This window comes from Sciurus vulgaris (genome assembly GCF_902686455.1).
Source record: "Sciurus vulgaris genome assembly, chromosome: 1".
NCBI lineage: Eukaryota > Metazoa > Chordata > Mammalia > Rodentia > Sciuridae > Sciurus > Sciurus vulgaris.
In genome coordinates, this window is record NC_136461.1 from 5674688 (window position 1) to 5700529 (window position 25842).

At 38.1% G+C, this 25842-nt stretch overlaps 1 protein-coding gene across 7 annotated transcripts in view; it reads right to left on the reverse strand.

The window, feature by feature from the left end:
* RERE (arginine-glutamic acid dipeptide repeats) overlaps positions 1 to 25842 on the reverse strand; it is a 404253-nt gene that overhangs the window by 106447 nt on the left and 271964 nt on the right. For all 7 annotated transcript variants that reach the window (XM_079133348.1, XM_079133347.1, XM_079133349.1 and 4 more), the window contains 3 exons: positions 24987 to 25035; positions 18466 to 18590; positions 16874 to 16973 (listed from right to left, as the gene is read on the reverse strand). In XM_079133348.1, coding sequence (XP_078989474.1) covers positions 16874 to 16973; positions 18466 to 18590; positions 24987 to 25035 — 274 coding nt within the window. The remainder of the gene's footprint in view (positions 1 to 16873; positions 16974 to 18465; positions 18591 to 24986; positions 25036 to 25842) is intronic.

Below are 25842 nucleotides of genomic sequence, written 5' to 3' on the forward strand. Positions count from 1 at the left end.
ATTATTCTTTTCAACAACAAAACAAAGACCCTGGAAAAACCCCCACATCCCTCCTTAAACCAACTCAGCAAACATTAACCATTTAATGTTAATTCATCTGAATGGAGAAATACTAAAAAAGAAAGAATATAACTAAAGTGCATACGCGTGTGGAATAAACATCAGAAGGATCCTGACTACAAGCTTTTTGCAGTCTGCACAAAAGGGCCCTCAGGAATGCCTAACTTGGGAGCTGAGAAATATACGACACATCCATTCAGTCACAAGTGCTGAAGAGCTAATCCAGTCTGGAGGCCTTAGTGACTTTCACTGAAGCTGGGTGAAGTGGCACACACCTATCGTCCCAGAAGCTCAGGAGACCGAGGCAGGAGGATTGCGAGTTCAAAGCCTGTCTCTCAGCAATTTAATGAGGCACTGAAGCAACTCAGTGAGACCCTGTCTCTAATCAAATACTTTAAGGCGGGGGCAGGGCTGGGGATGTGGCTCAGTGGTTAAGAAAAAGAAGATGATGATGAACAAATAAGAAATCTATGACAGAAATCTATAGACTTGATATTTTTAGAATAAAACAAAGAAGAAATTGATCCTTACTTTAGGCTAGTCTGCATATTCTGCAATAGTAACCTAATAACACCAAGTTCAGGATGATCAGATATGATATGGATTTGAGCCTGATTTATGGATTCTACCTTTCAACAAACATTTAGTACCTTTCCACCATGAATCAGGTGTCAGTCAGGGTAGGGCTCAGGAAACAAAGATGATTAATATCAATGGTTAACAAACAGTAGTATTTATAGATCACAAATGAAAAACCATTAGGCTATTGGAAGACTCCAATTCTTTGTTGAAGAGGATGTGGGTGTGCATAAATAAATAAGCAAACAGACACACACACTGATGAATATGTAAAAAGCTTAATCCAAATGTCTAACAGCCATCCATATTTCATGGAATAAAGCTGTCTCCATCGAGGTGAAATCCTTGTTGCATGAGTATAAATTTTACTTATATAAAGTGAGTGAGTATGCATGTGTCTGTGCATACAGATAGGTAGAGATGTATAGATATAGTATTGGTAAGAAAAGGTAAACATAAAAATGATAATAAATTACTAAGAAAAGGAAGTTAAAAGAAGTTTAATCTTATTAGGAAATAAGACAGATGCCTGAGTCCCAAGAAGAAAATCCAGTATCAGGGTATAAAAGAAGTCAGGATGATTTTTCCAGAAAACCATAGTCTCAGATGATAGGGCTTTTCTTTCTGCTATAGTTTCTAAACATGAATACAAAGATCTGTATTGAAAACAGAAAAAAATATGGCTAAATAACCCCACAAGTCTAAGACTGGTCATCTGTATGTTGCACAGCATCATGCTTACAAATCATGAAAGCTGAAAGTGTACCGGGGAGCCTCTGCCAAATGCACACACAGAGACATTTCAGACAAGATTTTCCGGTGAAACACTACTGCTTCTTCATTATTTTAACATAATTGTATATTTAACATAACGCATCAAAATATAAATAATTTTACATTTACATGTAACTGTAAATACATTATAAATAATTTTAAATTTACATCACAATTTAAAATATCAAAGTATCAAACTGGGATACAGTTCAGTGGCAGAGTACTTGCTCCACATGCCCAAAGTCTGGGTTCGAGCTCCAGTTCAAAAAAAAAAATTAAAGTACTATAAAACATACTATTATTACACACACAAAGGAATATGCCCATTATCACTAAGAATACCTTCAACTTCCAATAAGAAAAGAGGACATATATTATTATATCTTCTTTCTCTACAGTAGTACAAAATTGTTCTTATATAAAAAGGAAAAAGAAATACATGTTAACATATATGAGCAAATAAAAACTGTCCTGAACTATTCTACAAGTTCCCCAATGAACCAAAAAAACAAGCCATGAGACCATGAAAATAAGGTATTCACCAAAGTCCTCCCTTGCCCTCAGGGGATCCATTCTATGACTTCCAGTGGATGCCTGAAACCACAATGGTATCGAACCCTTGGTGTAATATTTTTTCTCCCTCATATAAACACACATCTTCCATGAAGTTGAATCTATGAGTTAGGCACAATATGAGATCAACAACAATAAGTAGTAACAAAATAAAACAATTATGACTATACTGCAATAAGAGCTAAATGAAAGTGGCCTCTCTCCCGGTACTATAGTGCCCTTCTTCTTGTAATAACGTGAGAGGATACAACTGCCTACAGATGAGATGAAGCAAGGTGAAGGACGCAGACCCTGTGATCCAGCACTAGCCAAATATTTCAAGGGTCACTTGAATACAAGCACTGGGAGACTACATCAATGGAGTTGATAACTGAGAGGCTGCTAAGTGACTAATTGGCAGGTAGTATATACGGTGTGGACACACCGGACAAGGAGAAAATTCATAAGTTCAACCCATCCAGGTGGATCAAGTGGGACAACAAAAGAGCATTGCTCAGAAGGACATACAAATTAAAAGGTATGAATGGTTTATTTCTGGAAAATTCCATTTAATATTCTCAGACTATAGTTGTTCATGGTTAACTGAAACCACAAAGATAAAAACCACTGATAATGGAGAAACTATTTTATAAATTGGTGCCTCCTCTCGTTTTCCAATGAAGGCACTGATATTGAAAATGTGTACATGTGGCTCAAGTTTTATATAACCTGTGAAATATCAGCATTAAATTATAATAAACAAATCACTCCAAATAAAAGTTAAAGCATCTGACACTGGACTAAAAAGCAGGGAACAACTGAAGTACACAAAAATGCATTTTAAATACAAAGGAAAAAAATACGATTTAAAATAAAAAGCTGGAGAAAAGACGTACCACACATACAAGCACAAGCAATCTGGAATGGCTGTGGGTCACAAGATGTGGAGAAAGATACGAATGTACAAATGTTCGTGTGTCTAATGACACAGCTTCAAAAATGCATGTAGCAAGCTGGGCATGGTGACACATTCCTGTTATCCCAGTGACTCAGGAGGCTGAGGCAGGAAGATTGCAAGTTCGAGGCCAGCCTCAACAACTTAGCGAGACCCTGTCTCAAAATAAGAAAAAAAGGGGGAGCTGGAATTGTGGTTTAGTGGTAGAGTGTGTGCCTAGCATGTGCAAGGAACATAAATTAACTAAAATAAAATAAAAGAATTGACAACTAAAAAAGTCTTTTAAAAAAAGTATGCAGCAACAATGAACAGAACCAAGAGGAGAAATAATCAAATCCATAATCTTTGATGAGGGCTTTAATACATCTCTTTCAGTAACTGAGAATACAACTAGATTAAAAACTTTAGTACAATATAGAAGATCTGAATATCAATCATTTTTTATTTTATTTATTTATTTTTATGCAGTGCTGAGGACCAAACTCAGTGCCTCACACGTGAGGCAAGTGTTCTACCACTGAGCCACAACCCAAGTCCCTCAATCATTTTTAAAAAACTAACAATATAGCCATATACCCAATAATTGCAGATTAAAAATCATTACAAGTACATATGAAACATAAACCTAGATAAAGCACATGCCAACCAAGGAAAAAGTCTCAATATATTTGAAAAGACTAAAATCATATGGAATACTCTCTGACTACTACAAAAATAAATTATAGCTGGTTGTGGTAGCACAAGCATGAGGCTGAGGCAGGAAGATCTCAAGTTTGAGGCCAGGTTCAGCAACTCAGTAAGGCCCTCAGCAACACAGGGAGATCTTATCTCAAAATAAAAAGAGCTGGGGACATGGTTCAGTGATTAAGCACCCCTGAATTCAATCACAGTACAAAAAAAAAAAAAACAATAGGAATCAATAACATACCAAAAGTTAAAATTTAGAGATGCTACAAGTATCTGGAAATTAAACAATTTAATTCTAAATAATTCATGGGTCAAAGAAACATATTTCCAAAAATCTGAAAAACATTTTGAACAAAAAGATAACTCAAAATTTACATAAGGAGATCCAAGATGGCGAACTAGAGGGAGGCTGCGTTCCTCGTCACTCCGTAACTCCGGTTTCAAGCAGAGGATATCTATTCCTTGGTGATACAGTTGTTGCTACGTATTGATCCCGTACTGTTTACCCCATTTGTCTACTGTGATCACCTGCAGTCTGCCAGCATATAGACGCCTTTTTTTGAGTGCAGATTCCTCAATGTCAGGTGCCTATCACCTGCCATTTGCCTGCCTCTTGCCTGTCCATTCACCTACCCATCACCCACCACCCGAGGTTCACCTCCAGATTGATCGACTGCTGCCAGCAGACTGACCGCAGACCACAATGGAGCACCCGCTGCCTGCTGTTGCCTGGAAGTTCACTGTCACAGTACATGCAGGTTTGGTTACACATGGCTGCCGCCATTTTAGGACAAGAGCCAGGCCCCATAAGACCCCTGGCCAGACTGACTGAGCCCTGTCTCTAGGATCCCTCAGCCCGACCATCACTCCCTGCCTCTGGGGCCCTCACATCAACTAACTGACTGCTCCCTGCTGCCAGGACTCCCAGACCAATTGACTGCGTCCTATCACCGGGACCCCAGACCGACTAATTGCACCCGGCCTCCAGGATCCCACAACCACACCAAACACACCCGACCTCCACGACCCCTGCCTGACCAACCGCACCCCGCCTCCAGGACCTCTAGCTGGCCACATCCACCCCTGAGCTGCAGCTCCCCATTTGCCAACACATTTGGAAGCCAGAGCAGCCATCTTGGATAATCCTGGAAGACGTAGCTCCCATCTTTGGGTGGGGCAAATCCCATCCTGCGACACCTGCTGGAGACTTGAAGCTCATTGTCAGGTACCTCTCCTGCATCAGGCTACTGAAGACTGGGAGGTTTCATTACTTTATGAATGTTATACTGTAGATTTTATTTTTTCTCCTTATTGAACAATTTTAAGTCTTTATTTCTTTACTTTTCTTGCTCTCTTTTCCTTTTGTTTACCTGTTCCCTCAAAGTCTCTTTCTCCCTTTTTGCATGCTAACATCCAATTTCCTTTGATTACACTCTCACCCTTTCTATTATCTAGAACTTCTCTATATTCTTCTCTTATCCCATTTACAGCTACATCCTACATCCCTCTGAATCCTCTTTGTCCTCCATTAGAAACTGCAGACCTTATTGCAAATCTGTTTGTTATACTGAAGGTAATATTTGAACTCATTCTGTTTATTATGACAATTTTGTTATTGTCCTCACAGGGGCTATTTGGTCTAGGATTGCATAGTGCCTGAATTGGGCACTGCTAATATTGATCTCCCCTTAAAGAAAAGGTTTTGGAAACCTATTGGGCCACTACAAGCCTATAGGGGGATATGTGCAATACCCCAGATCTGCACTGCTAGAGGGGAAGATACGTGAACAACATGAAAAAACAAGGGAAGAAAATGATCCAAACAAATCTAGATTCTATATTAATAGAACCCAATGACAGTATGGTAGAAGAAATGTCAGAAAAGGACTTCAGATTATACATGATTAAGATGATTCGCAAAGCAAAGGATGAGATAAGAGAGCAAATGCAGGCAATGAATAATACCAATAAGCTGGAAGAGGACCTGCAGGAAGCAAAAGATCATTTCCACAAAGAGAGATTCTCAAAAAAACCAACGGAAATCCTTGAAATGACGAAAACAATAAACCAAATAAAAAACTCATGGAAAGCATCACCAAAAGACTAGACCACTTGGAAGACAGAACCTCAGACAATGAAGACAAAATATTTAATCTTGAAAATAAAGTTGCCCAAACAGAGAAGATGGTAAGAAATCATAAACAGAATCTCCAAGAACTATGGGACATCATGAAAAGACCAAATTTAAGAATTATTGGGATTGAGGAAGGCACAGAGATACAAACCAAAGGAATGAACAACCTATTCAATGAAATAATATCAGAAAATTTCCCAAACCTGAAGAATGAAATGGAAAATCAAATACAAGAGGCTTACAGAACACCAAATGCACAAAATCACAATAGATCCACACCAAGGCACATTATAATGAAAATGCCTAACATTCAAAATAAAGATAGGATTTTGAAGGTCACAAGAGAAAGAGATCAAATAACATATAGGGGGAAACCAATACAGATAGCAGTCAACTTCTCAATCCAGACTCTAAAAGCTAGAAGGGCCTGGAACAACATATTTCAAGCTCTGAAAGAACATGGTTGCCAACCAAGAATCCTATACCCAGCAAAGCTAACCTTCTGATTTGAAGATGAAATAAAATCCTTCCACGATAAACAAAAGTTAAAAGAATTTACAAATAGAAAGCCTGCACTACAGAATGTTCTCAACAAAATATTCCATGAGGAGGAAATGAAAACAACAATGTAGGTCAGCAAAGGAAGAATTACCTTAGAGAAAAACCCACTCAAAGGAGAAACCAAGCCAAATTAAAAACCAAAAATGAGCCCAAATGACTAGGAATACAAATCATATCGCAATAATAACCCTGAACGTTAATGGTCTAAACTCATCAATCAAAAGACATAGACTGGCAGAATGGATTAAAAAGAAAGACCCAACAATATGCTGCCTGCAAGAGACTCATCTCATAGCCCATCCTTATGTCAGATAAAGTGGACTTCAAGCAAAAGTTAGTCAGAAGGGATAAAGAAAAACATTTCATACTGCTTAAGGGAATCATAAATCAGGAAGACATAACGATAGTAAATATTTATGCCCCAAACAATGGTGCATCCCTGTACATCAAACAAATCTTTCTCAATTTCAGGAATCAAATAGACCATAACACAGTAATTCTGGGTAACTTTAACACACCACTGTCACCACTACATAGATCTTCCAAACAAAAACCAAAGAAACCATAGAACTCAATAACACAATCAATATCCTAAACATAATAGACATATATAGAATATTCCATCCATCAACGAGCAAATTCACTTTCTTCTCAGCAGCACATGGAACCTTCTCCAAAATAGACCATATATTATGCCACAAAGCAGCCCTTAGGAAATGCAAAAAAATAGAGATAATGCCTTGTGTTCTATCAGATCATAATGGACTGAGAGTAGAAATCAATGACAAAATAAAAAACAGAAATTACTCCAACACATGGAGACTAATATGCTATTGAATGAAACATGGATAACAGAAAACATCAGGGAGGGGATTAAAAAATTCTTAGAGGTCAATGAGAATGACGATACAACATATCAAAATCTCTGGGACACTATGAAAGCAGTGCTAAGAGGAAAATTCATTGCATGGAGTGCATTCCAGAAAAGAATGAAAAGTCAACAACTAAATGACCTAACATTACAGCTCAAAGCCCTAGAAAAAGAAGAACAGAATAACAGCAAAAGTAGTAGAAGACAGGAAATAATTAAAATCAGAACTGAAACCAATGAAATTGAAACAAAAGAAACAATTCAAAAAATTGACAAAACCAAAAGCTGATTCTTTGAAAAAGTAAACAAAATAGACAAACCCTTAGCCACACTAACAAAGAGAAGGAGAGAGAAAACTCAAATTACTAAAATTCGTGATGGAAAAGGAAACATCACGACAGACACCACTGAGATACAGAACATAATGAGAAGCTACTTTGAAAATCTGTATTCCAACAAAATAGAAACTACAGAAGACACTGACAAATTTCTAGAGACGTATGCTCCTCCCAAACTGATCCAGGAGGACATACACAATTTAAACAGATCAATATCAAGCATGAAATAGAAGAAGCCATTAAAAACCTACCATTCAAGAAAAGCCCAGCACCAGATGAATTCTCAGCCGAGTTCTACAAGACCTTCAAAGAACTCATTCTAATACTTCTCAAAGTATTTCAGGAAATAGAAAAGGAGGGTACCCTACCAAACTCATTCTATGAAGCTAATATCACCCTCATACCCAAACCAGGAAAAGACACATCAAGGAAAGAAAATTTTAGTCCAATATCCTTGATGAATATAGATGCAAAGATCCTTAACAAAATATTGGCAAACCGTATCCAAAAACATATTAAGAAAATTGTGCACCACGATCAAGTGGGGTTCATCTCTGGAATGCAAGGATGGTTTAACATCTGTAAATCAATAAATGTAATCCATCATGTCAATAGACTTAAGGATAAGAATCATATGGTTATTTCAATTGACACAGAAAAAGCATTCGACAAAATAAAACACCCCTTCATGCTCAAAACACTAGAAAAAACAGGGATAGTAGGAACATACCTGAACATTCTAAAGGCTATTTATGCTAAGCCCAAGGCCAACATCATTCTTAATGGAGAAAAATTGAAAGCATTCCCTTTAAAACCAGAACAAGACAGGGATGTTCTCTTTCACCATTTCTATTCAACATTGTCTTTGAAACTCTAGCCAGAGCAATTAGACAGACCAAAGAAATTAAAGGGATACGAATAGGAAAAGAGGAACTTAAGCTGTCACTATTTGCTGATGACATGATTCTATATTTAGAGGATCCAAAAACCTCCTCCAGAAAACTTCTAGACCTCATCAATGAATTCAGCAAAATAGCAGGCTATAAAATCAACATGCATAAATCTAAAGCTTTTTTATATGCAAGCGATGAAACATCTGAAAGGAAAATGAGGAAAATAACTCCATTTGCAATAGCCTTAAAAAAAAAATAAAATACTTGGGAATCAATCTAACCAAAGAGGTAAAAGATCTCTACAATGCAAACTACAAAACATTGGAGAAAGAAATTGAGGAAGACCTTAGAAGATGGAAAGATCTCCCATGTTCTTGGATAGGCAGAATTAATATTGTCAAAATGGCCATACTACCAAAAGTGCTATACAGATTCAATGCAATTCCAATTAAAATCCCAAATTACCTTACAGAAATAGAGCAAGCAGTCATGAAATTCATCTGGAAGAATAAGAAACCCAGAATAGCTAAGGCAATCCTTAGCAGGAAGAATGAAACAGGGGGTATCGCAATACCAGAACTTCAACTATACTACAAAGCAATAGTAACAAAAATGGCATGGTATTGGCACCAAAATAGACAGGTAGATCAATGGTACAGAATAGAGGACACGGACACAAACCCAAATAAATACAATTTTCTCACACTAGACAAAGGTGCCAAAAAAATGCAATGGAGAAAAGATAGCCTCTTCAACAAATGGTGCTGGGAAAACTGGAAATCCATATGCAACAGCATGAAACTAAACCCCTATCTCTCACCCTGCACAAAAATCAATTCACAATGGATCAAGGACTATGAAATCAGACCAGAGACCCTGCATCTTATAGAAGAAAAAGTAGGCCCAAATCTTCAACTTGTTGGCTTGGAATCAGACTTCCTTAGCAGGACTCTCATAGCACAAGAAATAAAAGCAAGAATCAATAACTGGGATAGATTCAAACTAAATAGCTTTCTCTCAGCCAAGGAAACGGTCAGCAATGTGAAGAGAGAGTCTACAGAATGGGAGAAAATCTTTGCCACTCATACTTCAGATAGAGCACTAATTTCCAGAATATATAAAGAACTCAAAAAACTCTACACCAAGAATACAAATAACCCAATTAACAAATGGGCTAAGGATATGAACAGATACTTCAAAGAAGATCTACAAGCCATCAACAAACATATGAAAAAATGTTCACCATCTTTAGTAATAAGAGAAATGCAAATCAAAACTATCCTAAGATTCCATCTCACCCCAATTAGAATGGCGATTATCAAGAATACAAGCAACAATAGGTGTTGGAGAGGATGTGGGGAAAAGGTACACTCATACATTGTTGGTGGGGCTGCAAATTAGTGCAGCCACTCTGGAAAGCAGTGTGGAGATTCCTTAGAAAACTTGGAAGGGACCCACCATTTGACCCAGCTATCCCACTCCTTGGCCTATACCCAAAGGACTTAAAATCAGCATACTACAGAGATACAGCCACATCAGTGTTCACAGCTGCTCAATTCACAATAGCCAGACTGTGGAACCAACCTAGATGCCCTTCAATTGATGAATGGATAAAGAAACTGTGATATATATATATATATATATATATATATATATATATATACATATATATATATATATACACACACACACACATTGGAATATTATTCAGCTATAAAGAATTATAAAATTATGGCATTTGCAGTCAAATGGATGAAATTGGAGAATATCATACTAAGTGAGATAAGCCAATCTCAAAAAACCAAAGGACGAATGATCTTGCTGATAAGCGGATGATGACACATAATGGGGGGTGGGAGGGGGGCGAAAATGGAGGAAGGAGGGACTGTATAGAGAGAAAAGAGGGGTGAGAGGGGCGGGGGGGGAGGGAAAAAATAACAGAATGAATCAAACTCCATACCCTATGTAAATGTATGGTTACACAAATGGTATGCTGTTACTCCATGTACAAACAGAAACAACATGTATCCCATTTGTTTACAATAAAAATAAATTTAAAAAAAAATTTACATAAGATGATTTACTAAAATCCCACTTTAGGAAGAGCTAAGGGGAAAAAAATCTAATTAAACCCGCAAACAGGTAGAAACATACCAGGGATTAAACCTAGGGTCATTTTACCACTTAGCTGCATCCCCAGCCCTGATCATTATATATTTTAAATGAGACAGGGTCTCACTATGTTGCTGAGGCTGGGTTTGAACTTGGGATCCTCCTTCCTCCGCCTCGCAAGTCACTGGGATTACAGGTGTGTGCCACGGCACCTGGCTAGAATCAACGTTAATAAAAAACAATGAAACCTAACTCTTGCTACCTACCTCTAGCTTCCTCAACAGATCAATAATGTTGATAAATTTCTATTGAGATTGGTCAAGAAGAAATAAATTAGCAATTTTAGGAATAAGAAAAGGGTCAATATTAGAGACTAGAGGCATAGGCCTATGTCTTTTTGTAACTTAAACTATCCATATATAAGTATTTAGACACTGATTTCCTGTGAATTCTATCAAACACTTAGCACCAAAACAAAACAAAAGCATTAAGACTTTATAAACACTTTAAGAAAATAGAGTAGGAGGAAATAGTAGCCAATGAATTTTTATATACTTTATTTTTTTAGTTGTCAACGTACCTTTATTTTTTTAATTTATATGTGGTGCTGAGAATCAAACCCAGTGCCTCACACATGCTAGACAAGAGCTCTACCACTGTGTTATGAGCCCTAGCCAATTAATTTTTGAGGGTACTACTACTCTGGTATCAAAACCAGGTAAATAAATATATCCCAGCCCTTTTATTGTTTTTGAAACAGGGTCCCACTACTTTGCTTAGGGTCTTGCTAAATTGCTGAGGATGACCTTGAACTTGTGATCCTCCTGCCTCAGCCTCCCAAGTAGCTGGAATTACATGTGTGAACTACTGCATCCAGCTACAAACAGTTGATTTTCAAAATAAAGCCATCAAGGCAATTAAATGAGAAAAGATTTTTCAACAAATGTTGGTCCAATAACTGGTAACTGGATGGAAAAGAAAAAACTTTCAGCCCCAACTAGCATCACATATAAAATTAACTTAAAATATAAAACCAAAATTTCTAGAAGCAAACACGGAAACAATCTTTATAGTCTTAATCAGTTTGCCACAAAAGAAAACAACTGATTTACTGGACTTGAGCAAAATTAAATATTAAGGACATCATTAAAGGAAAACAGATCATTGTATGGAAAAAATATTCACAACACATCAAAAAAGTATCAATGAATTTCTATCTTGAAGGCAAAAAGAACTCTTACAACCAAATTATAAAGGACAAATGGTCCAATTTTTTAAATTGGACAAAAAATTTAAATAGAGACATTACAAAATAATATATACAAATGGGTGATAAAACTTGAAAACACATTCAACATCTCTAGCGATCAGGAAATTCAAATTAAACCTTCTATGAGCTATCACTACACACCCACTAAAATGGCTAAAATTAAAGGAACCGACATGGCCACGTCTTGGTGAAGATGCTAGAGAAATGAACCTGTAGCACACTGTGTATGGGAGTAGGAGCTGTTGCAATCACTGTGGAAACTTGTTGGGACGGTTTCTGGAAAAGCTGTCTACTCAACAAGAAGCCACCACCTGACTCTTAACCTATGAGAAATGAAAATACAAATCCACACAAAGACTTGTACAGTATTCATAAAAGCGTTTTTTCTAACTGCCAAAAGCTTGGAAACAACTAAAATGCCCATCAGCAGATACATGGGAAAAGGGGGGGGGGGGGGCACATACCCACTCAATGGAATTCAATAAAAAGGAATGAATTATTCCCAAATGAAAAAACATAAAGATATCAAAATTATTCTGAAAGAAGTCACACCCAAAGGATGACACACAATACGATTCCACTACACACAATTCTAGGCACCGCAAACTACCCCACAGTGACTGATGACGACACATGAGTGGGGTAGGAAGCAGAAGTGGGTTCTACAAGGCAAGAGGCAGCTCTGAGGGCTGCTGGAAATGCATGCCTCTCAGTCATCACAGAACTTTCACAGGCACATAAAACTGGGGGAAAAAAGCCTCACCTAAATCATAGACTAAATCAGAAAAGTTTATGTAAATTATATTCCAATAAGTTGTTTTAAAAGTTACATACTAAAAACCACATTTGTGAGGGATAAAGAAAAAGAATCAAAATAAGTAATCCAAGAGTTTACATTTAAAGAAAGGTCCAGATAAATGCTACAAAGAACTGACAGTTCCGCCAGGTAAAGTGATTCAGGAGGCGGAGCCAGGAGGACTGCAAGTTTGAGGCCAGCTTCAGCAACTCATCAATACCCTGCCTCAAAACAAAAAATAAAAAGGGCTAGGGATGTGACTCGGTGGTAGAGCACATCTGTATTCAATCCCCACTACCAAAAAAACAAAATACAAAAAAACCACAAACTATTTTTAAATGTATTTATATTTAAATATCTGATTAAGATGTTTAACAAACCCTAATGTGACCACATAGATTTCACATACATTGCCTAACCACTCATAGGTTTATTCTAAGGAGGAAACTTATAAATGTCTAATCTTTTTTTTTTGGTAACAGAGATTAGAACCCTGGGACACTGAACCACTGAACCCATCCCCAGCTCTCTCTCTCGCGCTCTCTCTCTCTCTCTCTCTCTCTCTCTCTATCGCCACAGGGTCTCACTAAGTTGCTGAGGCTCGCTTTGAACTTGTGATCCTCTTGCCTTAGCCTCCCAAGCCACTGGGATTTCAGTCATGCACCACCATGCCCAGCTACCTTGGTTTTAAATCTATGCTATACTCCAAGAAAACACAAATCTCATTTTATATATATATATACATATATATATATACACACACATACATACACATATATACACACACATATATATATATATATATATATATATCTTTTGAATGTATTACTTAATACAGCTCAAACCTTCAACTATTAGGTAATCAAAACAAACACTAAGGCTGGGGATGTGACTCAGTGGTAAAGTGCTTGCCTAGCATGCATGAGGCCCTCATTCAATCCCCAGTTTTGCATAAACAAATAAATAAATACTTACTGCCCGGCACAGTGGTGCATGCCTATAATCCCAGCAATTTAGGAGGACCATAAGTTCCAGGCCAACCTCATCGACTTAGCAAGACATTGTCTCAAAAAAGAAAAAGGGCTGGGGAATATGGCTTAGTGCTAAAGTACCCCTGGGTTCAATCCCCAGAACCAAAACAAGCAAATATTAACTTCTCATCATATTTTTCATTCATTTTACTTTTTCCATTAATAGATTTAATGAAGATAAAGTAATATTGAACTTCTGTGATTATCACAAAAAATTTGGTAAATCCTTCATTTCCTAAGCTGCCAATCACCAATCTGGCCAGCGACTCTCTGATACCACCTATCTCATTTTCCCACACTAACTGGGGAATCAACAATTCAACTGAATTCTGAAACCATCTACCTGGAGTTAGTGTCAGATCCCTCCATTCTACACAATTGTCCCCATTTTAGACACCAGTTGCAAGACATCCAATGCATACATTTTACTTATTCTTTTAATTATTAACTAATTTTTTTTTAACTTTACTTTTCGTTAAGGAAGTACATACAACCAAACTGTTAGCCAGTAAACAAAGAAGCACAAAAACTATAACAGCACTAACCTTTTTAACTGATCACAAAATAAACACACAGTGCACAGCCCTTCAGTGGTAAAATGCATCAGTTCTGCATAACACAAGACATGGGAGACATCGTGGGCCAGTCAACACAGCAACAATGTCAGGTGACAAGGCAGCTTCATGGAAATAAAAACTCACAAAATCCAAAACTCTACCAATGTTAATGAAATCTTCAGAAACAACCTATCACAAAGGACCATGAACAAAAAAAGTCAAAACTATGCTCTATGGAATCCTTAGAGGTTATGGATAACCTCTTGCCTCTATGACAAAAATAGACAATTAATTAAATACAGCAAAAATCTTCCTTACTCAAAACTCAACTGAACAGCATAGTCATGAAAGCAGATTTTTTCATACACTATTTATCTATTTATTTATTTATTTATTTGTTTGTTTATTTTTCAGCAGTACTGGGGTCAGAACACAGATTCTCACACGTGCTAGGAAAACATTCTACTACTGAGTTGCATACCTAGCCCCAACTACTTTTCTCTCTAAGTTACTGAAGCTGGTCTTAAACTTATAAACCTCTGGCCTCAGCCTCCTGAGCAGCTGAGATTATAGGCAGGTGCCACCACACCCAACTCATAAAGCTTTTATACAAAATTCTCAACAGAAGAAAGTTCATATCAAAGACTTTCTTTGAATGTATACACACTTTTAAGGGTTTATGGCCCTTGTGAATTCATAAGACACTTGCACCTAACCTACCACAAGCACTGTTTGCAGTATCACCAATCTCTGAGTCTAAGTTACCTCATCTGAAAGATAATCTCAAAGGTCCCCTCTGGCTCTACAATTATACGTTCAGGAAAAAAAAAAAAAAATTAAAAAAAAAAAAAAAAAGACAACTGAATCAGTGAGAAAGTATACAAGTATATTTCAAAGTATAACCAGTGTGTTTTATGGAAATGTGAAAAAACATGCAGTTATTTAGAGCACAGCACATTCTCAAAAAGTTCACTCAACCTCCAAAATACAAGAGGTTATTACAGCTTTATGTAATACCCCCACAAACCCTAAATAGACTAGGAATAAAAATCAACCATATCAGGCTTATTTCTGTGGTATAAACTGTGCAAGTAAAAAGATTCCCAGCCAGGTGTGGCAGTGCATGCCTGGAATCCCAAGGGCTCAGAGGCTGAGGAAGGAGGATTCCAAGTTCAAAGTCAGCCTAAGCAAGTTAGTGAGATCCTGTCTCAAAATAAAATTAAATATATAAAAGAAGCTGGGGGTGTGATGTAGTTGTTAAGTGCCCCTGGGTTCAATACCTGATACCAATAAACAAACAAATAAATCCCTAAACTGGGAATGAGTATTATTTTCTTGCCTATGCAATGATCTTTTTGGACTCTGACCAAGTCATCTGACCCTTCTAAGCCTTGGATGCATATTTAATTAAAGATAGGAAATATGAGCACTAAAGTCCCTTTCAATTATAGTGACCTCTCAAGAAAAGAGGGGAGGGATGTTAACTAAATTACATTGGAAGAACTACTCAGCCTCATATTTAATGTCCCATATAAACATACATAACCAGGCAGACAATCATATCATATCAAACTTGATTCCACAGATATTCATTATTACTTATTTGGATTTGGTGATTTCATATTAGTAACTACACAGAGATTATTTCCCATACAGGGATTATTTCAGGTAACTTCAAGATATATTAATCTCCCTATATGGCTTGTAGTATATTCTAAGGTCAAAATGAAGTGTCCAAAAATAATAATAAACTGCTTTCAGTAACATATTATTTATGGCAGCAGAAGTAATGCTGTTCTGAGCTGCTGTGTAGCTATTACAGTATTAAAGCAGATGACTAACTATGGTGGCACATCATGCAACAAACTTAGTAAGCTCAGTAAGGTTCAGCTCACTGATTTCATTTTGCTTTCCAGTTTTTGGTTTCGGGGATCGGGGGAGTGAATTCTGGGGATTGAACACAGGGTCGTTTTAACACTGAGCTAAATCCACAGCACTTTTTATTTTTTATCTTGAGAGGTCTTCCCAAATTGCCCAAGCTGGCCTTGAACTTGCTATCCTCCTACTTCAGCTTCCCAAATATCTGGAATTATAGGCCTGAGTCACTATTCCCAGCAGGAACTCGATTATCATGTGAAATTTTAAAATGGTCCCAAAGTAAACTTTTTTTAAAAAAGAGTAAATTATTTATCCTAGAAGCACAGCTTCTTCTGTAGCCCTCCATGCACTTTCAAACACATGCTTTCAGACAAAGTGGAGGAGGTTAAATGTCTGTAGTCACACCATGTATGACCTTGGATTGTGATCTAATTGTTTTCTTGTGTCTAAAAAGGTGCTAACAGTAGAACCTACCACAAACGGGTGCATGAGGATGAATTAAGATTATCTACACACAGGGCTCAGCTTCATGAGCTTTCAGTGAGTATCAACCACTATTACCAGGATCTCATTTGAGGTTCATCACAATCCTGGAAGTGCCAGGTCACTGGTCTGAGGTCAGAGTGAAGTATACAGTCTGGCAACTGGAACAACTTGAGCCCAAGGGCCAAGACCACAACTCAGCTCCCTTTCCCAGCAGCACAACACTGCACTCCCTTCTGGAACAAATGGCTTCTTCACACTCCATGGTCATCACATACCCCCACAGCTAGCACAGGGGGGAAAAAAACAGTCTTTCTGCCCAGGGTGACTTCAAAGACTTACAGTGTTCAGTGCATTCAGGGTGGTGTCATCACGAGATGCTGCGACACAGCCATCCTCCGTGGAGCCTCCATCACACATTCCTGCAAATGCTGCCATGCTCCTTGGGAAGAAAGGAAATTATTTGCCTCATCAGCACACAGCAACACCACAGAGATCTTCAGAGTTCATGTTCAGCCTATTCCAAATTTCACTATCGCCTGCACAATAACCTGCCTAACATGCCTGTTATGACCCTTCACTCCTTCAGCAACAGAATGTTACAGTTGCATCCATCTGTTGTTTCTTCCCCATCTTTATTAGTCCTAAGATTTCAGATCTGAACACGTGAATAATCTGAATCTATTTGTCACGATACTCCACTACATTACAATCTTTTTTTTATGACAACATTACAGTTAAACACAGGAGTTGGAATCATTTTGACAAAATCAAACGTGTAAGGCATTTGGTTATGATCACCAACCTGCCCGCTTGCCACTCTCCTCTCCCCTCCTCTAGGGATCTTCCTTTCACTCCTTTGTTTGTTTGTTGTGTACGAGGAATTGAACCCAGGGGCACTTAACCACTGAGTCACATCCCCAGCCCTTTTTATTTTTTATTTTGAGATAGGGTCTTACTAAGTTGCTGAGGCTGGTCTCACACTTGCAATCCTCCTGCCTCTGTCTCCCAAGTCGGGGATTACAGGCATGTTCTGCCACGCCCAGCTTTATTTATTTTTGATTGGTACTTTCTATATATACATAAAGCAAAATTTCCTTTGGTACAAATAATATATGCATAAAACATGATTTGATTAAAATCTTTTGAAAGGAAAGTCTCCAAATATACACTTACTATGTGTTAAATTTAAAAAAAAAAAAAAAAAACTTAAGAAGTGAAATTAATTCTTATTAAAAGTAAAAAGTTGGAGAGGGAAAAAAAAACCTTAGCAGTCATTCACTCCATTTGCACATTCTTATCTCTACCTTCTAACACAGTCCCCAGCACTGCTGACTAGAAACATCTGAAGCAGGATTCAGGCACCTGTAGCTGTGCTTTCCAGGGTCTTCTACTGCTCACTGGCAACAGTGCAGTGTCTCAGAAATTACTGCAGACTAAGGAAGGCTCTCTGCCCATTATGTACCAGGAGGGGATTTAAACTGCCCTTCTGCATCTCTGGTATTTGTATGTTAGCAAGTTCTATAGAATCACAGGTCAATGTTCTCATGTAGCTAACCCACGAAAAAAATCAGGTTCAGGTCTGGCATTAATAGCAACCACAAAGTGGAGAGAACGTGAAATCCAAAATGGAACTATAAGATGGGGTGAATGACTCAATTACTCAACTGGAACCTGGGTGGTAATTATTACATGTAGGGCTTAAAAATGTTTTCCTTCTGAAGAGCTCCAAAATCTGATGTGGGACAAAACCAAGTAAGAAGAAAAAAAAAGTGACTTTACCATGGTAAACTGTTTTTTCTGGTAAGATCAGGGCGCTGATCATAAAGAATGCCCAATATACAAATAAAATTTCAGGGAAAGGAGAGTTTGTTGTCTTCTAATCAACTCAGATGGCCTAATTCAGAAAGCAGGAGGGGGCAGATTCCTATTACCTTGCTGCCCTCAAGTACATAAGGAGGTCACAGTCATTAACACCAGGCATCCAGACCAGTTCCTCATGCTGGGTCACAGTATCACCATCTGGAGAAGGAAATGGCTGCAAATCTGGAAGTTTGGCCTGCAAGACAGGGATGAAGAGGTCACAACCAGGCATGTATTAGAAAGAGCTATCTCAGTAGGCAGTCCTTGGGATAGATGCAATGGTTTACTGAGACTCTTTCTTCAGGCAACAGAAAAGTAACAGCAAAACCACAAGTCATTTAAGGTGGCCTAAACCACATCAAGACCATCTCACCACAGAAGTTATTATGAAAGACTGCTTCATCTCTATTTAGGAAGCAGAAAACACTGTCAAAGTAAACCTGTACCAGCACAATTCAGAGGAACAGAAATGAACATGTGTGAATAAAGTAAAAAACAGAACATAAAATGTTGTAGGAGATAATAGCTACACGATAAAGAAGTAAAACACACATTCATTTCTAACATAACAAGTTTACAAAGATATATGCAAATAGCCAAACCTTATCTAAGGATATCTGATGAAAAAATTAAATTAAGTAAGCCATCCTATTAGATTAATGTGACTCAAGAGAGAGTCAGTAGCAACACTAGTCAACAATATATGGTCAACATCAGAAAACAATGAAGTATTAAAACTGACATTAAAAATTAACATAGTAAAATGTACCTATGGTGACAGTGGTGGTTTTGTGTGTATAGTGGGGTGCTTATGAGAAAGAAGGGAAGAACTTTCGGGGATAACAAAAATGTTCTGTATCTCGATATGAATCATCAACATGAACTGAACAGTATACATAAGAACACTTCACTGTGCATAAGGTGAACCTCAAAAACATGACATATTTAACAACAGTTTTCAACAACCAAAATTCTAAGTTGTCAGATTAAAATACCTCAGCCACTTTCTCATCCTCACTCTGCTCGGGCAGAGCAAAAGTAAGCAGGTTTCTATGACTACACATGACCATCAGAGACCTGTGAGAAATTAAATGTTTGAAAGACACACACATTCTTCACTCAGCATATGGTGAACATTTGCATGTGAGTCTAATATTTTAAATTGAGAGCTAAAGTTAAGAAGCTCTAGTGTGCACAAACCCAAGGCAAAAAATCTGAATGACGGACACAGGCAACAATACTGCCCAACAGGGATGAGAGCAACCTATTTAATTCTAAACAGTCTCGTAGCCACACTAAACAAAACAACAGGTCCCCATGTGTACTAGCCATGTTACAAGAGCTTCGTGATGCGGCAGGGCAGTGACTCCGCAGCGGACAGTGGGTTTCTGTGCTGAGAAGTGAAGGGGCTGTGGTGAAAGGACGGCGGGGAGCAGAGCCGCCCCACCCGGGGACTGTCCCACACAGTGACAGGAACCAGTACTTGAACACCCTCCCAATTTTCTCCAAACTTCAGGCATCTTCACTTTTATGTGGAAACTCATAGTTTCAAATGTTTTTAAAACAAGTGTGTGACAAAAGACAACATGGTAGGCCATGTGGCTCAGGCCAGCCTGCAACCTCTGCTTTGTAAACTATCTTCTATACCCACAAATGTACATGAGACGCTGACTTTCTCTAAACAAGGATGCTCTTCTTTGACTTAGTGTTTACTTCTATAACATTCCCTTTTGTGACACAACTATTTCTGCTTAACATTTAATGAAAATATTAAAATTATACTAAAACACAATAAAAACTGGTATCGAAAGGTCTTCAACTTGACTACTGAGTTCTGCTTCCCCAAGTACAGAACCAGGTACGTAGCTCTCCAATGGCTGTTTGTTAAAAGTCTTATTGTTGGAGAGCAGGACCAACTCCCTCAAGAGAAATGGACTAGAAATATAATTAGGTAGTATGAAGAAAAAAAAAAAAAAGAAAGAAATGGTTTTAATCACAGGAAATGGTCAGCCTTGCTGACAAGAGAAATGCAAATCAATAACACGGACACCATTGCTCATCTATGAGTGATGACAGAGAGGAATCAAAATTACACATATGCTTGCCCGCCAGACCTGCTACCCCACGTCTGAGAACAGACCCGCTACCCCACGTCTGAGAACAGACCCAAAGACACAATGGCAAATTCACAAAAGTCAATATGCAAAGGCTATTCACTGCAGCAGGAGTCGTAACAGTGGAAGACTTGGAGTAGCACAAATAGCCATCGACAGGGACTGGAAGAATGAACTGTTACATCCACTTGGAGTTCTATAAAATGGCAGAAGGGAAAGAGAAGGAGCTCTAGATGCTGCTGCGGAGGAAACAACAGGATGTACTGCCGAAAGAAAAAAGAAGGGGGAAGAAGTGTGCAAATCATTCTATCATTTACCTAAATAAGTCATATAAATACATTAAAATAAGAAGTTTACAGAATAACAATCTCAGCCCAAAGTGGGCTGTAATCCCAGGGGCTTGGGAGGCTGTGGCAGAAGGATGGCAAGTTCAAGGTCATCCTGGGCAAAGAGCAAGACCCGGTCTCAAAATAAAATTTAAAAAGAGCTGGGTTATAGCTCAGTGGCAGAGCACTTGCCTAACATGTGTGAGGCCCTGGGTTTAATCCATGGGACTGCAAAAAAAAAGAAAGAATGAATGAAAGGAAGGAAGGAAGGAATAACAATAACTATGTATTGAATTGGTTCCACTCTAGAAGCTACTTCAAGTAACTCTAAAACATTAATTTGCCTATACAGCACTAATGGGATATATTCCTTTTTTTTTTTTTTTAATTTTTGTCAATGGACCTTTGTTTCTCTGTGATGCTGAAAAATCAAACCCACTGCCTCACACATGCTAGGCAAGCACTCTACCACTGAGCAACAATCCCAGCCCTAGTGGATATGTTCTACTGCAGGCCAAACAAAATGTAATCGTACACTGATTCCAATGGGCTGAAGGCATAGCTCAGTGGAAAGTCATGTGCTTTGCATGTGAAAGGCCCTGGTTCAATCACCAGTAACAAACAAATCTCTTTCCAGTTCTCTTGCCAGTACAAAAACAAACAAAAGTGTTCGATATTGTTGTAGCAGTGTGAGCATTGCTATTCTAAGCTATCTGTACTACATATATATTATATATACTGAGATAAAAGCAAATAGTTATGTCTGTGGCATTAAAAAATGGGATTTAAGGCATGGGAGAAAGATTAAGACATAGATGAAAGAACAACAACAGAATTTATATATATATATATATATATTCTGAATTTGAAGTAGAAAGCACCAATAAAAATACATATTTTGTCTCTAAAAAGAAGAAGAAAACAAAACAAAACAAAAAAGCTATTTTCTAACTCTGTCTACTGAAACCAGGCCTAGAAATAGTAACAAACCTAAAAATGAACCAGGTCATCCTCTAAATGCCATTTTCCATCACAACAAACGAGGGCTCCACTGAGAAAAGTATGACTCCAAATGCAGAAAAGGAAAGGTTCAAGGTGAGGTGATCAAAATCATGTCACATCGGATAAAAAGGACCAGACCAAAACCACCAGGATCAAGTCAGAAGAACACCAGTGGCAGGAAGAAGCTCCTACTGGATCAAAGTGGATCACTTGATCACCAAAAAGAATTGATTAAAGACAAAGAGCAACTTTAAATCCACTGGTGACCACTGGAAGATATAGTGAAATCAACTCCACACTTTGAAAACTGGGAACTAGAGGGAAGGAATTAAGCATTTACCTTGTTTTTCCCATGTGATTCAGGGAACCAAGCAGTTGATAAGGAGGAAGTTTCATTTAGTCAGTAAATAAATGAATAGATGACAGAATTAGATTATCACCATTTTGAAATTCCCTAATAAAATAATGGATCTAAGAAATAATGAGCAGCTACTAATTATCATTAAAATAAAGATGTTATATGCCTCCTGATAGAAATACTTACCATTATCTATGACATGTTCTTGCAGAAGGCAAGGGTACCAAACTAGAATGTGATTAAATCTCTAGATTTAACTGCTAATTATCAAGAAATGCAAAAGACAATGAAAAAAGTTTAATGGCACAAAAAGAATGAGTCAAATCTAGACTGTGAGACATCCTATAGAATACCTTCAGTCTCTCCATCACATACCCTGAGAAAGGGGACAGGAGGGAGAACCCTGTGGATTAAAAGAGATTCAAGAGACATAGCAATCAATTGCAATTATAACAAATGGCTCTTACTTAGATTACAATTTGAACTATAAAAAAGAAAAGACAAACAATTAGGGAAACCTGGATACAGATTTAATATACAGCAGACATCTGGATATTAAGAAACTGATCATTTTTATTTGATGTGCTAGACTGTGATTTTTCTTTTAAAAGAGCCCTTCAATTTGGAATATTTGCAATTAAAGTGTTATATTTGTGATTCCTTTCAAAATAATGGTAGGAAGAGATGTGAGAATGAATGAAACAAGTCTGACTAGGACTTAATATCTGTGAGTCCCAAGTACTGACAAGAGGGCTTCATTGAACTATTTTCCTCTGCTTTTATATCTGTTAATATGTTTTTATAAAGTTAAAAAATTTTAAGAAGGTAAAGGTCACCAATTCATAAGTGCCCTGCTATTTTTAGTGCTTCTTGGAAAATAAAGCATATAGAATGTATTTAAGATCTGATATTAAATAAACATCTGATTTTAAATGAAGGGTAAAAAAAAAATCACAGTAAATTTGCTTCCTTTCTAAGAACTTAATCATCTTTTACTTAGAAATCACTTTTTCTGTTATAGCAAGAGGTCAGGTCTATAAAATAATTCTGCTACAAAGATGTCTGGATACTAGAAGCACACAGTGGGAGAAAGAATGTGTGGGAGAATGCAGTGCATGGGAAAGCAAAGAAAGGGAGATATAACTGAGGGAAGCCAACCAGGTGCTGGGTCCCTGGTCACCTGACAGGCAGTGGCTGAAGACAGCATCCTCCTGCAGCTTCCTTCTGCCTTCTCAGTCATCTCCCCAGTTCAAGGATGAGAAACGTGTTCCAGAACTTACAAGCCCTGATAGTTTCTGTGTCTGGGTTTTAATGTACCTTATTTTAAAATTTCTCGTTACACAGTTGAACTAGATTCTTTGAAAAATGTGAATGGCATACCAAAAATTAAAAAAAAAAAAATAAAAAAATTTAAAAAAGCTCAAAATCTAAAGAGAAAAATGAAGCAGGAGACAGACACCTGAAATCTCTACACCCATAAAGGATCATGGCTTGATGGGCTCAGCTGCTGGCTTCCCAACATCCATTGCAACTCAAATCATAGCCACACCATTCCCATTTCCTACTGCTTTAGAAAGAGGCACATGACTGAATCCACAGCAATGAGAGGTGGGCTACTCTGAGGAAACTGTCCTTGCTCCTAAGGAAAAGAAGGAAGGTCCTTTCCTCCTCTCAACATTTGCTGCACTTCATTTATTCTAAGAACCACTATTATTTTACATGCTAGAGAAAGGACAAATGCAGTCATGAAACTAAAATCACAGGATGAAGTCCAAAAGCAGAGCTAAATTGTGAAGGAAAAGAGTGCATCTCAGAATCAGTAAACAGCTACCAGCCTGAGGAGCCAGCAAGCACCATGAGAACTGCAGAGAAGCCCAGCAGAGCCCAAGTCCACCCTGCCCAGGACATGCTGATCCATAAGCCAGAATCCTGCCAGTCAGAGCATCCCACTTAATATTAGGGTTGAAAGTGGAGGAGTCTCAGTAAACTACGTAAGATGAGTGGCACAGCTCACAACACAACAAACTGCCAACTTTGAAAACACTGCCCATCCTGACTTGTCTGCAGGAAAAAGTGCTGAAAAAAAATCTCCTGGGGGAGGATGGGGAGGAACGTGGCTCAGCAGCAGGGTGCTTGCCTAACATGCACAAGGCTGGTGCTCAATCCCCAGGGAAATCAAATCCAGGGCCTCCTGCATACAGTCTTTTTACGTAAATGTATGCAGTAAACAAATGTTCATCAGTGGAAAAATATATAAACTATCTGTGATACACACACACAGTGCATTATTCAGCTTTAAAAGGAAGGAAATTCGGTTACATGTTGCAACATGGATGAACCTCAAGCATACTACGCTACATGAAATAAGTCAGTCAAAAAAAGACACGCACTGCACAACTCGGCTTCCACCAGGCACAGAGACTGAACATGCAGAGACAGGAAGTCAAGCAGCAGCTGCTGGGAATGGGTGAGAGAGGAACAGGGACTTACTGCATAATGAAACTGGAGTTTCAGTTTTGTAAGATGAAGAGTTCTGGAGATGGATAGTGGTGTGGCTGCCAACAATAATGTACTTAATGTCGCTGAACTCCTCAATTAAAAATGGTTAGGATGGTAAATTTCCTATTATGTACATTTTATCACAATTTTTTAAAAAGTATGTGATGATCTGAAAGACAACTTCCAAATTTAAATAAAATCCCACATAGCAGTTTGCTGCTCAACAAAATAAAGTTCTAGCAAAAATGTGAGGACTAAAAACACAGTAAAGGAACAACTAAAATGTGTCTTACCTGGTGGCTTGGACCAACACGGATCTCCCCCTGTGTGCTGTTCAACCTCCTGCCATGAAAGAACAGAACAGATTAGGTCTGCACAACAGAGTTTTGACATAAATATTTTCATATTTTTCAAGGAAAGTAATTTACTTCAAATAAATAAGGGATAACTTGAAGAATTCACTTTCCCAGGATTTCTGATGTTGCCCCTACATGAGCCCCCAACCCACATCTCTAACTCCTTCCTTCCTAAGACCTGACTGCTGCAGTTTCCCAACCTGAGTATCTTCCTGTACTGTCATTCTCTCATGCCTCGGACAGACAGACATTCCTACAGTGCAATCCTACAGACATGTCTCCTTTTCAAAACACTCTGGGTGCCCTACCATAAACTTCAAGAAACACAAATGAGATAACTGATAGTCCTATAATTCCCTGGATCACTCGGTCACTCACTCATTCAGTAATTGTTTGTTTAGTACCTACTGTAAGTCGGGGATTTTCCTGGATGTTGGGGATAAAGCAAATTTTAAAAAAGCATCCCTATCTTTTTGACACTTACATTCTAATTAGGGGAAATCAAAACAATAGATCAGGTAATAAGTGCCAACGAATGAGATGGCAAAAGATACAACATTTTTATAGTCTTCTACACAGGACAGTCAGAAAAGCATTGCTCACAAAGTGAAATTTAAACAAAGAAAAAGAAATAAAGGACTGAGCCGAGCAGGTGGAGGAGGCAAGAGCAGCTCCCTTTAAGAAGCCCCCCCCCCCCACTCTTGCGACCCTCTCTCCCTTGCTCCAAATCCAAACCAGCCAGGCTTTAAAACGAGAGACTGCAGGGAAGCATTTTCTGATCTCCTGCCCATTT